Source organism: Trifolium pratense, linkage group LG6 (genome assembly GCF_020283565.1).
Source record: "Trifolium pratense cultivar HEN17-A07 linkage group LG6, ARS_RC_1.1, whole genome shotgun sequence".
NCBI classification, from domain to species: domain Eukaryota; kingdom Viridiplantae; phylum Streptophyta; class Magnoliopsida; order Fabales; family Fabaceae; genus Trifolium; species Trifolium pratense.
The window spans coordinates 39699769-39715863 of record NC_060064.1 but is presented as its reverse complement, the minus strand read 5'-3'; the positions used below and the strand labels follow the sequence as shown (position 1 = coordinate 39715863).

The following is a 16095-nucleotide window of genomic DNA, read 5'->3' as shown; positions in this document are numbered from 1 at the left end:
CTTGTTGAGCCACTTCACAAATTCTCAAACACTTTCCTTATAAGTAGAGGTGGGAATAGGCTAGGCCGAGTGAGGCTTTGTCAAGCTTGAACCTGGCCTGTCAAAAATTTGAAGGTCTGAGTCTGGCCTGTGGCCTATCATAAGCTTATCTTTTAGGTAATTAGGTCTGAGCCAGACCTTTTGAAAGTCTAATGTGGTCTGTTAGCCTGTTTAAAAGTCTATTTCACATGAACATATTTAAATAAATAATTATATTTATTTTTAAATATACTTATGAATTAATAAATCAATGTCCTTTTGATATTTAACATGATATGTTAGAGACTTTGACTATATACGTCATCATATTCAATTCTAGTTTATAATAATACATTTATATATGTGAAAACCCAATGTCGATTAATAAACTTAAACTACTGAAAAAGTTAATAAATTTATAATTTAATCAAAGTACAAATTGTAATATATAAATAATAATAGTAGTAAAAATATTATTCATATTAATTTAAATAGGCTGACCTAATAGCCTAAAAAGCTTTTTTAATGAACTACAACATGACCTATTTAACTAAATAGGCTAAAAACCAAAATTTGCACAAATTTCAGGAACGAAATCCAAAATCCGCACAAATTACATGAATGAAAATCAAAATCCGCTCAAATTATTGGACCACAATTAAAATTCAGAAATGTGAAAAACTCAATTTCCAATTCTTCATCTTCTACCATCCACCGTTAAAAACTCTTCTCAATTTCTTTAACATGTAAAACCCATATATTCTTCAATGCAAAAAACAATTTTTGAAAGAGAAAAAAAACATAGTATCATTTTTTGATCTCTTCAATAATTTTTGCTTTTTGAATGGAATGAAATTCATCATACTGCATTCTATTCATTTTTTGTCCGAATCTCCTGATAGTTATGTTAAAATTAGCATAAATTTGATTAGGGAAGGATTAACCCGATTTCTCATGATGCATGTGGAAAAAAATTAGACAACAGACCCAAATTGATCATGTACACTTTTTATCACGTTTTAAATATGATTAAGTAAATTGATTTATTGGAAACATAGTCTCAAAGTGAGCAAAAAAAACCATGGAACCCGTGGGCTTCTTGAATTTCCACTATAATGATAATGGGAATACAAAACTAGGTGGATACAATTTTTCTCTAACGAAAGAAACTCTTTGATTAAGCATATATTTTTAATTATCTAATGCATGTGATGTGAACATCAAGAGAACTCATTCTAGTAATAATTAGTCCATTCCATCGAAGTAGTAAGTGATTTAGACTTCTTAAGAAAGTAGTCACGGTTTCAATTTCAAATTTCTCAATAGAGAATAATCACCTCAAAACAGCAAAAGAAAGCCAGAAACTGTGTACCTATATCATCATGATAACAGAATAAAAAAAAATAATAGCAATCATGTTACCGCAAATCTCTAACCAAAACTTTGATTCCTAATACCATAGTCATCATGTTTAGTAATACTAGTATATAATAACATCCGTTGTTTAGTATATCATATTACTATTACTATATAATAATAATAATAATAATAATAATAATAATAATAATAATAATAATAATAATAATAATAATAATAATAATAATAATAATAATAATAATAATAATAATAATAATAATAAAATTGGTATACAATAAAAGTATAACCAAAGGGAAAAAGAAACACTGATAAAAAAATACATTGTAGGATGTATTTATTTATTTATTTATTTAATTGTTCTATGCCTGCCTCGTAGTGGGTCAAACTAGGCAAACATGTCTGAGATTGTGGGGATCTTGATCTCTCCCTTTTGGCAAAGAGGAATGGTGAAATTGCCAATAACAGGAAGATCAATAATTAGACTAATATCCAATTGATAGTCAATGTCCCAATCAGCACCAATATCCTTTGCCAAACTAAGCAATATGCTATGTGGCACCTTTACTAGCACATTAAGCAATGTTGTGTCACTGGCTTTCAATGATCCTGGGTCTGGTATGGTCCCTGATGCTATCTCCCTGATAATAATAATAATAATAATAATCACCAAACATAAAAACAAACCTATGATTGATAGATGATCCACTAAAATAAAGTCAAAATTACAAGAAGAAAAGAAACAAACCTGGCAGCACTTTTGAAAGAGTACTTGATCTCACAAATTGGAATGGAAGTTGAGTAAGGATTTGAGACATTAACCTTAGCCAAATACTCAACAGACTCACGGCTCACGCCCTTGAAATCAACGTCCGTAATACTCGCTTCAGGTTTGGGCATGTCCGCCACTTTCTCAGCAATGTAAGTTTTGGCTTTATCCAATAACTGTGACATTTTCGAGTTAGACATTGATCTTGCAACCAAAGACTATTACTCACATACTAGTAACTTCTAACAATTTTATTTTATACCAAAAAAAGACACAAAAAATCAAAAGATGAAAAAAATCGTTGACACGTGGAGAAAACGCGTTGCTCGTGTTACCCACGCGTTTTGAGATAATAGAATAGAATTAGATCCGACGATGACGATAAATAAAATTAATAATGAGGTTGTTGTCGGTATCATCGTATTTTGATCCTGTGTACGTGAAGCGTGTAGCGTGTCATGCAGTCGCATCACATGCCCCATTGATATTGATTCATCATTCTCCATCTCTTTCATTTTTTTAAGCAAGACAAGATATATTATTTATTTCATCGAAGAGAATAATTTTGGGAAAAATATTAGATTAAACAACTTGGTAGAGAATATTGATTATCAATTCAAAAGAAACTTGGTGGAGAATAAATTCTTTTGGATGTTATGTTATAAAAAAAATGGAAAATTGAGTGATTAAGAGGCTATAATTATATAAGAAGAATGAAAAGGAGAAAATAGAGTGATGAGAAAACTGACCTCCATTATTGATGATGGTTGAAGGGGTGTGATCACGTTGATTGTTGAGTAGAGAAAAGAAAGTAAATCTTGTGAATGAAGATAGAATGTGAACGTGCTAGTCCTAGTAATAAGGTGTTAAATACTTTATATGGAAATGTAACCTCAAATTAAGGGGAGAAAATAAAATAAAACAAGTATAAAAAGATCATTGCGATCCTTCGTTTTCAAGTTGCAAGTGGTGCACTGATATTGGTATAGTTTTCTTTTTATGATAATAAGTTTTCCGTCCGTGAACATAACTCAAGGTAAAAATATATGTACATTTTATATTTGCTAATAAATGTCCCAATGATACTAATTAAACATGGCTCATTCTAGCATGGGAAAAGGTATACAATATGCTATAATAAAGTGTCCACACCATATTTTATCCTCTTCCATCAAAATCATTTTTTAATTTATATGCTATTATTAAATTAATTATATTTTATTATTAAATTATTTTTATATGCCAAAATTTTATTTTCATGTAATATATATTTCAGGTCGAAGTGATGTACAATAACAAAAGTGGAAAAAAAAAATCTGAAAATTGAACTTAAAAATAGAGAAAGTAACACAAATAAGAAAAAATCTCATTGTACTTAAATATCTCATTTTACTAATTTAATATATATGTTTTTATACTATTATTAAATTAATTTGTATTTACTCAAATTTTATTTCAATTTATTTTTATTTTAGTTGTATGATTTTTTTTCTCTTTTAAATACTGTTGTTTAGCAAATTCTTTGGAAAAAAAACATACATTCATATTATACATACAAGTTTCTCACGCGCCCTATCTTTTGTAATCCGTTACCTACGAGTTTCTCACATGATCTATTTTTATTTTTTACTCGTCCGCTACCTACGAGTTTCTCGCGCGTTTTATTTTTACTCATCCACTACCTACGAATTACTCGCACGTCCTATTTTTACTCACCTGCTACTTTCGAATTTCTCGCGCGCCCGCAACATTTTTTTGTACATTATAAAAAAAACATTTTAATTCATAATAAAACTATATTTAAATTACTTGCTAAGTTTTGTAATATTAAATATAATAGTGTATAATTAAACATAATATTTATTTAAAAAAACATAACAATAAATAATAATCCGTTGTATGTAAGATATAAATAAAATATTGTAAAAAGAAAAACAAAATAAGAGAGGGGTGGGGGTAGGGGGGGCTTGCGTTGGAAAATATGGTACGCAATAGTATTAGGGTAAAAATATGAATTGGTATCAATTGGTTAGCTCTAGCATTTTTACATTTATTTATTTATTTTAAATTGTTTTAAATGATAATAAGTTATAAAAGGTAAAATTTGATTTTTGATAAAATATCAAGGGTAAATACGGTAAAACAATAATAAGCTATAAATTCATAAGCTAAGTCAAATAACGTTGAAAAATAAGCTATAAACTCGTAAAATAAGCTATATACTCTTGGTGAAATGACCGTTATCACACTAAACTTCTTTTTTAGTTGTATGAGTTTATAAGCTATAAGCTAAAAGCTAAAAGCTAGTTTATTGGTCATTCCAAACATATCTTAAATCAAATTTTTGGTCTTGACAAACAAATCCTAAGTAAAATGCACACAAGAGTACCATGTACTTGCAAAATTATACAACTAAAAGTAAATAAAAAATAATTTAATACTAGTACAAAAATGATATATTAAATTAATAAAATGAGATATTTAGTACGATGAGACTTCATCTTATTTGTGTTTCATCTCTCAACACCTTATTTATTTCTAAGTTCGATTTGTAGTTTTTTTTCCCACCTTTTTTATTGTACATGTACACTTTGACATGAAATATATATTATATTAAATAAAATTTTGGCATATAAAAATAATTTAATAATAACATATAATTAATTTAATAATAATATATAAATTAAAAAATAATTTTGATGAAAGAGGATAAAATATGGTGTGGACACTTTATTATAGCCTATTGTATACCTTTGTGATCTAAAGGTTAACATTTATTTCTCACCATGGGAGACCTACCACCCTTTCCCGTGCTAGAACGAGCCATTGTACTAATTTTGAGTTATAAATCTTTATTTGCAGGTCCATATACGGAAGAACAACATTGTTTGTTATTCAAATTAGGATTAAGTATTATCAATTGATGTTAGAGTTTTAAGTATTTATTTATATTTTTTATATTTTATTGTCATTTTTTTAATCATATGTTTACTTATTAAAAAAGAATTGTTGTTCATATTATTTTTTATTGGATTTAAATCATGCTTATAAATGTTTTTTTACTATTATTTATAAATAAATGTTGTACTCTATTTTTTTACTCATTATTTTTTATTTGTCTAATTTTTCATGTGATATTTAACAAATACACTGATAAAATAATAGAAACTCCTCGAATGACTATACTATAGAATGAATTGAAAAAATGTGGAATTGAGAAATTGATATGCTTAAAAAAAATTATTCTTAAACTTCATACTTATCAAGTAGAGAAAAAGGTGTCATTGTCTGAAATATAAAAGGAATGAAGTAATTGACTTCATAGATTATTTTTCTATTTCATTTTATTATTCTATTAATTATGGTTTACATTAACGTGGTTTTTCTAATAAAAAAAATACATAGTGATTTTTACCAAACAAAATATTAAAATACGGGGGTATTCATAAAAAAAAAAAACCTACATGGAGGTATTAAGCCAAAAATAACTTACACGGGGTGAGACATACATTTGTAGATTTTATTATATAAAAAATACGATATCAATTGAAAGCAGGGAAAGTAACAATGATTTTATATATATAAAAAAAGAATTAAAAACAATAATATCATGTATTACTTTATTTTTATTCTCCATACATCACTGTAAAATAAACAAATAAAAATAAAAACAAATAGATACATTTTTTAAAATTTGCACATTAACAAATAAGATATGCTTAAAAAAATTATATAATTTTTTTTTGTGTCAAGCAAATGACAAACAATTCTAGTGTTCATTACTTTTAAATAAATAATATTAAAATTAAAATCGCCTCATTTTGCTTCTCAAATGTGAAATTTTTTCACACAGGGACATGAGATAAAATACTCCTGAAGAAAACAAATGTCTAAAGGAGAGAGATGACGATTAAGAACAAATATATTAACCGTTAGATTAGTTTTTGCATAATGACATTTTTTTTTATGAAAATAAAAGAACAAATATATGAACATGTGAGTTGGGAACGGGGAGTGGAGTATCACTCTCCATTATGCCATTTCTCCTTAAAATCTCCAAAATTTGGATCTTTTATCATATTTAAATAAACTATTACATTAAATATAAAATTAATTTTACAAATAATTAAAAAAATCACAATATTAAAATTTTAATAATCCATATTTTTCATGTGTGGAAAAAAATGATCTATATTTTTCATAGAACATTAACCCGGACGATAGCACGGGTAAGTTATACTAGTTTATTTCTAAGTTCGATTTGTAGTTTTTTTTCCCACCTTTTTTATTGTACACTTCGACATGAAATATATATTATATTAAATAAAATTCTGGCATATAAAAATAATTTAATAATAACATATAATTAATTTAATAATAATATATAAATTAAAAAATAATTTTGATGAAAGAGGATAAAATATGGTGTGGACACTTTATTATAGCCTATTGTATACCTTTGTGATCTAAAGGTTAACATTTGTTTCTCACCATGGGAGACCTACCACCCTTTCCCATGCTAGAACGAGCCATTAACCATATAAGTTAGGCGTGATAATATAACCTACATTCGCGAGTCCCTACCCACTCAGTCCTGATTTTGACATTGACATGGAATTCCAAATTGATTGTATTTTGGTTTTGATTTTATCTAATTTTAAATGACAGGTGTGGTGAGCAATGAGGACATTCATGTCTACCCCGAACTCGTTGTGCTTATAACGAATTCATTTTACCTCTCCTAAATTAGAAATTCTTAAATAAACTCCTATATTTTCATTCATATGTTTATTTTTAAATTGAATATTAAACGAGTTGTTTTCTTTATTCATTTTCTTTGTTTACAAAAATCATATCGTTGAACAAAGTAGTTTTCGACTTATAGTTAAAAAAACCAAAAGATGTAAGTTTTGTATTAAAAAAAAAAATTCTATATTTTAAAATAATAAACTACACAAATTCGAAGACCGTTTTACTATATTTATCTGCTAGACTAGTGTTCCTAAACACTAATTAGTATTTTCTTAACACAACAAAAAACAAAAACGCAACTCAAGTTCAATTTATATCGAAGTGGGGTAGGATGAGGATATCCGAACCCCATAACCATAAGGATACACAAACTTTGTTGGAGTATGAGATTCTACTTATCATGGATATTCAAACTTTATGGATTTGAGGAGGGCAAAATTCGTCATCGTCTCACCCCGCTGCCATGAATGTACAAAATATTAAAAAAAAATGTATCTAAAATGACAGCTTTTAAATTTTTAAAAGGTTGATCGATTTTTTTTTAGTTTAAGTCAAATTTTTTATATTTGCTTCCTAAACAAATGTTCCAATGACACTCTTTAGCTTCTTTTTTTTTTTTTTTTTTTTTGTTAGTGTTTAAATTCGTATGATTAAAAAATCGAGTCTTACTAACATAACATGTGCTTTAAAACCATTTTTTATTATTTAAAAAATGAGTAATTTTTAAAACTATTTTTTATATTTGAAATAAAGTACTGATTCTATTTATAACAAAAAAAATCAGATTTTTTATAAAACAAAATTAAAAGACATATTTTTCAAATAAAAAAAAAAGATTTTATTAAATTAATTAAACAAATTTTTAACTTTTAAAATTAAATAATAGTTTAAATATATATTATATTTATTATTAAATAAAATTTAATTAAAGTATGGGTGGCTGGTGGTGGCCGGCCGCCGGAGCTCCATCGACGACCGCTGCGTCGGTCACCGGAGCTCTGTCGTCCATCGTCGTAGGTCCGACGAAAAATCACTGGCCGCCGACGTGGGCCACTGTGCCGGCGCCGTAGGTTCGGAGATGACTAGGCCGTTGACCAGTCATCACCACCACCTATTTGATATATATATATATATATATATATATATATATATATATATATATATATATTAAATAAATTATTTTATTACTAAAATTATTAGTGTTGATAAAATTGATTTAGGGAGGTGTGGAAATTTTGGATACCCATAACTAATCCATAATTTAAGTTTGGGCTCCAATATTTTTTAGTTACAAATTGATTACTGGCTGTTTATTATTTTCAACTGTGGAGCGGGCTTTTTAAAACCGGTATGTATCCAATTTATTTGTACACCCTAGCTCAACAACAATACTATTATTTTTTATCATAACATAACAGGAGTACTATTGTATTATTTTTTTAATGTAAATAAAATACTATTATATTTTTCTATGCTCCCATAAAATCGATTAGGCCACCAACTTACGGGAGTTGAGATCTTCTCCATTTCTTAAGTTTTTAAGTGTTTTGGAGTGTATAAAAAATATTTAAACCCACTTAATGTCACACTTTTGTATTTATATTCCCAAAACTATATAATAATCGAGGAAATGGAAAGAATTTGAAATGGAGAGTATCCTAACTCAAGTTACGGTTATATCTTTCTAATTGTTTTGTGTAGATACTTCCACTCTCCAACACATATTGTCTCTCTGTTTTTTTGGGTGCTAATCTCTCTTTAATTCTTATATAGCCAACTAGGTATTAATGGGCAAACCATAAGTTCTATGTGTAAAAGTCGAGAGATTTACTTTTACCATTCTATTAGTTTATCGAGTGCCCTACGACTTTTCTATTTTATCTTTTTGCTACTTAATTAGTAGCGGACAACATTTTTAACAAATTTCTTATTTTTATTACATTCACTACTTAAGTAATGGACGTTATCAGACGTTATAAAAAAACAAATATGATATAATGTTCCGCTACTTATATAACGAATAGGAATATTTTTATAATTTTATAGGGTGCTCGAGAACATAAATAGGATGACAAAAATAAATACCAAGCCGAGAATATGGTTCTGTGGACTGTGGCGTGCCATTCATTGGATCAAGCAAAAACCATATCAACAATGTGACTTTTTAGTGGGCCTCTATGGTTTCGAATTTTTTTTTTAGTAGGCCAGCAAAAACCGAGAATATGGTTCTGTGGACTGATGAGAAAATTTTTTTTTCTACCCCAACAATCTTCATTTTACCCCAACATTTTTCTAAAAATACCCAATATACCCTTATTAAAAATTAATATATTTGAAATTTTTTTTTGTCGTATTATACTGTTCCGGTAGAATTTTCATCCTCCCAAAAAACTGTTCCGGTAAGTATTTATCGTTACCGGTAAGTTAACTTTACCGGTACACTTTTTAAAAAGTGTTCCGGTATGTTAATATTACCGGTACACTTTTTAAAAAGTTTTCTGGTATGTTTATGTTACCGGTACACTTTTTAAAAAGTGTACCAGTATGTTAATTCTACCAAACAGTGCCTTAGTTTATCCTTCTAGTAGCTTCTGTTGTGCTGGCAATAGACAGGATCCAAATCTGAGGAACAAATGGAATGAAAAGGATGACTCAAAATTTACCATCAAACAACTCTTCTTCTTACTACTACGTATATTATTTCTACAATTAAACACTCATCTTCCATCAGAACTCATTCATTCATTGTAAACCATATCATATTTCATTATGATAAACAAAACAAATGGGATAATAGAGGTGATGGTATAAATGATCTTGTATGCCTATCAAACATAGAAAATCAAGAGCATAATTTGTGGATGGTAAAAGGTGGCTGTACACTACAAGAATTCTCTGCATTTCCGACAAACAATTCCTACGAAAATTGCTTTCGTCACATTTCCTACAAAATATTCGTAGGAAAGGTTTTTTTATGTTCGTAGGAAATATTTGAACCCAAGTAATGGAGCACGGGAACAACTGGTGACAAATTTAAGAAGCTTACAACGGTCTTTTGGTTCAAAGCCTTTAATCACCTGTAAACAGTCAACATAAAGCAGAAAATGAATATTGATGTCATAAAACTGGAATCTACAGAAATTGCATCCATAAATTCTTCAATATAATTCATGAGGCTGAAAATAATGGTCAATAGTCACATTCTACAGCAAATATGCATGTATTAGAGAGGATGAGAAACTGCATTTCAACCAAATTCATAGTCATATATCTCCAGCATATGGAAATAAATTGAAAATAATAAAATAATGGAGACAATTTTTATAATCAAGTCATCAAGAAAGAAAGCAAATCTGCAAATTGTGCTAGATATGAGTCATATGACCACTGTGTACAATATAGCATACCGGAACACTTTTTAAAAAGTGCACAGGTGGAATTAACATACCGGTACACTTTTTAAAAAGTGTACCGGTAACATAAACATACCGAAAACTTTTTAAAAAGTGTACCGGTAATATTAACATACCGGAACACTTTTTAAAAAGTGTACCGGTAAAGTTAACTTACCGGTAACGATAAATACTTACCGGAACAGTTTTTTGGGAGGATGAAAATTCTACCGGATTAGTATAATACGACAAAAAAAAAAAAAATTAAAATTTATTAATTTTTAATAACGGTATATTGGGTATTTTTAGAAAAATATTGGGGTAGAATGAAGATTGTTGGGGTAGAAAAAAAAAATTTCCGATCATCATGCATATGAGAAAATTTATTTTTAGGTCCCCTGTAATACTCACAGGCCAGAAATTATAAAGTTCGGCCCTGCAGCCTTTCTAGCTTCTACACTATCACTACAATTAAAAAGAAAGTGTCAATCATCCTCCATATTATTAAAGCTTTAGATCATGAAACAACAATCATTAACAAGCAATTTCTTACTATGTTACCAACTCTGACATTGTCATAGCTAAAGCAACTAGAAATTACTTCAGTACCATATCGAATTGCAGCAACATTCCATAAATAACCTTATAGTGCTTAGAAAAATCTTATAAACAAAGACAAGTTATTGACACTCAATTGAAAAACAGAGCATAAATGCCTCCAAAACAGACTTCGAAACAATTCACAATTTTTAAGTAGCACAAGCTTACCTCTAAAGATCCTGATTTAACTCAACTTTATATAGATAAACCATGATTTAAATCAATACTCACTTCCACAAAATTGTCTTGCTCTCTACAGATCCTGCAAACAGAACAAACTATTCAACAAAATGGTTTTCCTTTGCTTTTCTATCTAAAACTTCAACCCCTTCATTTGGAAAACCTGAGAAATCAATAATACAACATTAAACAATTTGTACATCAACTCCTTAATTTCTATGAGCAACCGATAGCCACAGATGGATTCAACAACCGAAGAATTTGATTTATGAGTAACCTAACTCTATTGACATTATAATCCTCCTCAAAATTGAACAAAGGTTAATTGTTCAAATCAAAATCATTAGTTCAGATATGGAGTTTAACGCAAATAAAACATAAACTCTTGAAAATGAAAATTCATGGACGATAGAAATCGAATCGAAGCGTTTTCGGATGATAGAAACCGAATCGAAGCTTTTTCGGTAGATAAAAACCGAATCAGAGCGTTTTCGGTATATAGAAACCGAATCTAAGGAAGATGAAGATGTTGAGATGGCGTTTTCGGAAGATGAAGATGAAGCGTTTTTGGAACACGGAAGCGTTGTTGTTCTGTTTTCATCAACAAGTTAGGAAGATGAAGATGAAAGCATTAGACAAATGTTGATACAGTTATTGGGCCAAGTCCAGGAAGAAGGCCCAATTTAGATCGCAAGAGGAAGCCTCCAAGTTGGTTGCAAGATTTTGTGGGCAAGTGATCTCACGCTCTTCCATATTCTAGAAGCTTACTGTTATCTTTAATTTTCTTAGGCAGTTATCAAGTGTGTATGATGATGCCACCTGTCCTTTTTCTTTACAATTTCAGCTATAAAGGATTGTAATGATTGCACTTTCTAGTCATCAATAAAATTAAACCCTTTTATTTACTTGTCCTTTTCTGATTCTTCCTCGATATCTGGAGCTACCCAAGCTCGAATTGGGCCCCACTCCTAAGTTCTTAACATTTCTGGTGCTTTCATTTCGTTCACATGCCTCCCAAAATTGAACAAAACACCTCCTTCTCTGATGAGCAACTTCTCCAACTCAGAGAGATGCTTGACTCGTTGGTTACCACTCGTTTGGATACCTTCCGAGAACAGCTCACGTTAGCCTCTACTCTGGCGCATCGCCCTCCGCCCATCGGCTCTTCTCAGTCCGCCGCTATCCACCTTAAACCACCCAAAATCGTCCTCCACCCTTTCGATGGGTCAAACCCACTTGATTGGATCTTTCAAGCAGAACAATACTTTGATCTATCCAACACACCGATTCACCAACGGCTTGCCTATGTTCCCTTCTTCATGATCGGACCGGCGCTTGCTTGGTTCAAATGGCTTCACACCAACCACCTCTTATCCACCTGGCCGGAATTCACCAAAGCTCTTGAGCTCCGATTTGGTCCTTCCAGCTTTGAGAATCACCAGATCGCCCTCTTTAACCTCAAACAAACAGGTACAGTGGTTGATTACAAGACTCAGTTTGAGAACATTTCCAATCGTACTTCCGGGATTCCTCCACCGGTCCTTCTCAACTGTTTTCTTTCTGGCCTTCGCATCGACATACAACGTGAGTTGCAAGTGTTGAAACCTACCTCGCTCCATTCGGCGATTGGTTTAGCGAAACTTGTTGAGGCAAAAATTGCTGACTCTAGATCCGTCTTCTCTAGGCCGTCAAGACCGCCTCAAGCTTCGGCGTCACCGTCAGTATTAGGAGCCGCACCTACCGCTCCTTCTGTTCCGGTTCGCCGTTTGTCTCCGACGGAGATGCAGGAACGTCGATCTCGTGGTCTCTGTTTTAATTGTGATGACAAATGGGTAGCGGGTCATCGCTGCAAAGCCAAACAGTTTATGATCCTGTTATCTGATGATGAAGACGAGCTTGACTCAGAACCACCACCAGCACAGATTATACCTTCCGCTCCGCCGGTATCGGAAGATTCACCACCGGAGCACTTTCAATTGTCTCGCACGGCCTTGGGTGGCGTGCCGTCTTCCCGTACTCTCCGTGTTACTGGACGCATCCATGAAACACGGGTTACCATTCTCATTGACTCTGGGAGTTCACACAACATCTTACAACCTCGTCTTGCTGAGTTTTTGAAGCTACCGGTCGAAGCTATCACCCCTTTCTCCGTTTTTGTGGGTAACGGAGACACCATTACTTGCTCAGGGTCTTGTCCGCAGGTTCCCATTTTCGTCGCTGAGGCGTTGTTTGAGGTACCCTTCTTAGTACTTCCTATTCATGGTGCTGATGTCGTATTGGGTGTGCAGTGGCTTAGCTCCCTTGGGCCATTCTTGGCGGATTACAGTGTTCCTTGCATTCAATTTTGTCACAATCATCGACCCATTACAATCATCGGAGACACCTCTTCCACACCTACTCATGCATCATTTGCGCAATTCACTCGTTATGTCGACACTGACTCTATTGAGTCTATTCACTCCATCTCTGTTCTTCAGATAGATATGCCTCAACAGGTTGCACCGGAAGTTACCAATCCGGAACTGTGTTCATTGTTAGCAGAGTTTCACTCTGTATTTCCTGAACCACAGGGTTTACCTCCTCACCGTACTCAGGATCATCACATCCATTTAACACCTCATACATCCCCTGTTAATGTCAGGCCTTATCGTTACCCGCAGTGTCACAAGGAGGTAATGACTAAGATGATTCAGGAGATGCTTACTGCCGGCATTATTCGCTCTAGCACTAGTCCTTTTTCTTCGCCAGTGCTGCTTGTGCGCAAGAAGGATGGCTCTTGGAGGTTTTGTGTGGATTATCGGGCCCTCAATGCCGTCACCATTAAGGACCGTTTTCCCATTCCAACGGTTGATGAGTTGCTGGACGAATTACATGGTTCCACTTGTTTTTCAAAGCTTGATTTGCGATCCGGTTACCATCAAATTCTACTTGCTCCAGAAGATGTGTTCAAAACCGCGTTTCGCACGGTAGATGGTCACTTTGAGTTCTTGGTTATGCCCTTTGGGTTATCCAATGCACCCTCTACTTTCCAAGCCACCATGAATGAGGTATTCAGAGCTTATTTGCGCCGCTTTATCCTTGTGTTCTTTGACGACATTCTGGTGTATAGCCCCAATTGGGAGGAACATATGCAGCACTTAAGGATAGCCCTTCAAACACTTCATAATCACCAACTGTTTGCCAAGCGTTCCAAGTGCTCCTTTGGGGTTAACCAAGTCGATTATCTTGGTCATATTATCTCAGCTGCTGGTGTATCGGTTGACCCTTCCAAAATTAGTGCCATTGTGGACTGGCCGCAACCTTCTTCGGTGACTGCACTTCGTGGTTTTTTGGGTCTAACCGGCTATTATCGTAAGTTTGTTCGACACTATGCTGCTCTCACTGCTCCGTTAACTGATTTACTTAAAACACATGCTTTTGAATGGAGTACGGATGCTCAAACCGCATTTGATACTCTCAAAAAAGCTATGACAGACTTACCTGTTCTTGGCCTCCCCAATTTTTTGGAAATTTTTGATGTGACTACTGACGCTTCGGGAATAGCTATTGGTGCAGTTCTGTCTCAGCACTCTCACCCAATTGCTTTTTTCAGTCGCAAGTTATGCCTTCGTATGCAAGTAGCTTCTGCGTATGATAGGGAGATGTATGCCATCACTGAGGCCGTGAGGAAATGGCGCCAATATCTGTTGGGTCGTCACTTTCGCATCTTCACAGATCAGAAAAGCCTCAAAGGCATGCTCGGGCAAATTATTCAGACCCCTTCTCAACAACACTGGATGACTAAGTTATTGGGATGACTATGAAATTCTATATACTCCGGGTAAACAAAATGTTGTAGTTGATGCACTGTCACGTGTTGACCACCTCGCTATGTTTCAATCCATCTCACAGTGTCAGCCATTATTTTTTGAGCAACTGCAGCGATTTTATGCAACTCATCCAGTTGGGGTTACCTTGTTTCACAAATTCCAGCATTTGTCTCCACCATCAACGGTGTTCTCCATAAAACAAGGTATTTTATATTATCGTGACCGCATTTTTGTGCCAATGGAAACTGGTCTGCGACCCTCCATCCTCCAGGAATTCCATGATTCTCCACTTGCAGGTCACTCAGGGGTGCGTGGCACCATTGCGCGTCTCACATCTGTTTTTGCTTGGCCTAATCTTACCAAGGATGTAAAGGGTTACATCAAGGCTTGCTTGACTTGCCAGCAGAGCAAATACTCCACCCAGAAAACTCCTGGGCTGCTTCAGCCGCTGCCTATTCCATCGGATGTTTGGCGTGACATATCCATGGATTTTATTACTCATCTACCACCTTCGAAAGGCAAGACAGTTATCTGGGTTATCATCGATCGACTCACTAAATTTGCGCATTTTATTGGTCTACCTACCGGGTTCTCTGCAGCCACGATCGCCCCAATTTTCATGACAGAAATTCATCGTCTCCATGGTTTTCCAGCAACCATAGTCAGTGACCGCGATCGTGTTTTTATCAGCAAATTTTGGACTGAGCTTTTTCCGTTTGTCTGGTACAAAACTATCTTTTTCTAGCGCGTACCATCCACAAACGGACGGTCAAACAGAGGTTACCAATCGCACATTGGAGACTTACCTCCGTTGTTTTGTCACAGATTCTCCACAGAATTGGTTTGCATATCTACATCTTGCAGAATATTGGTATAACACCTCCTACCATTCTGCCCTCAAAATGTCACCTTTTGAGGCTTTGTACGGGCGCGCACCACCCAATTTGAGGACTTACATCACGGGTTCATCCGATGTCGCCGCAGTCGATGACACTTTAGCACAACGCCAGCAGCATCTTTCCTTGATTAGGGAGAATCTTACTTATGCTCAGACTCGAATGCGTTCTCAGGCCAACACGCACCGTCTGGATCGTTCTTTCCAAGTAGGAGATTGGGTTTGGCTCAAGCTGCAGCCTTACCGCCAATCAACAGTTCGTGGACGAGCATCTCCCAAGCTTTCCAAACGTTTTTTTGGCCCTTA

General features: G+C 33.4%; 1 protein-coding gene and 1 long non-coding RNA gene across 3 annotated transcripts; both read right to left on the bottom strand.

Annotated features, from left to right (window-relative positions):
• Positions 1-1615: 1615 nt before the first annotated feature.
• On the bottom strand, positions 1616-3058 carry LOC123888610 (desiccation protectant protein Lea14 homolog). Of its 2 annotated transcripts, XM_045937694.1 has the most exons (3): positions 2911-3058; positions 2141-2337; positions 1616-2033 (listed from the first exon to the last, which is right to left on the bottom strand). In XM_045937694.1, exons 1-3 carry the CDS (start codon positions 2914-2916, stop codon positions 1781-1783), a joined length of 456 nt encoding a protein of 151 aa, XP_045793650.1. In that variant the 5' UTR covers positions 2917-3058; the 3' UTR covers positions 1616-1780. The 2 variants fall into 2 exon arrangements, with proteins under 2 accessions (XP_045793650.1, XP_045793649.1); XM_045937693.1 differs by lacking the exon at positions 2911-3058 and having other exon boundaries at positions 2141-2400.
• Positions 3059-9654: 6596 nt separating this feature from the next.
• On the bottom strand, positions 9655-11724 carry LOC123889829. Its single transcript, XR_006802650.1, has 2 exons — positions 11074-11724; positions 9655-9990 (listed from the first exon to the last, which is right to left on the bottom strand). It is a non-coding gene; the product is annotated as an uncharacterized LOC123889829 (long non-coding RNA).
• Positions 11725-16095: the final 4371 nt, after the last annotated feature.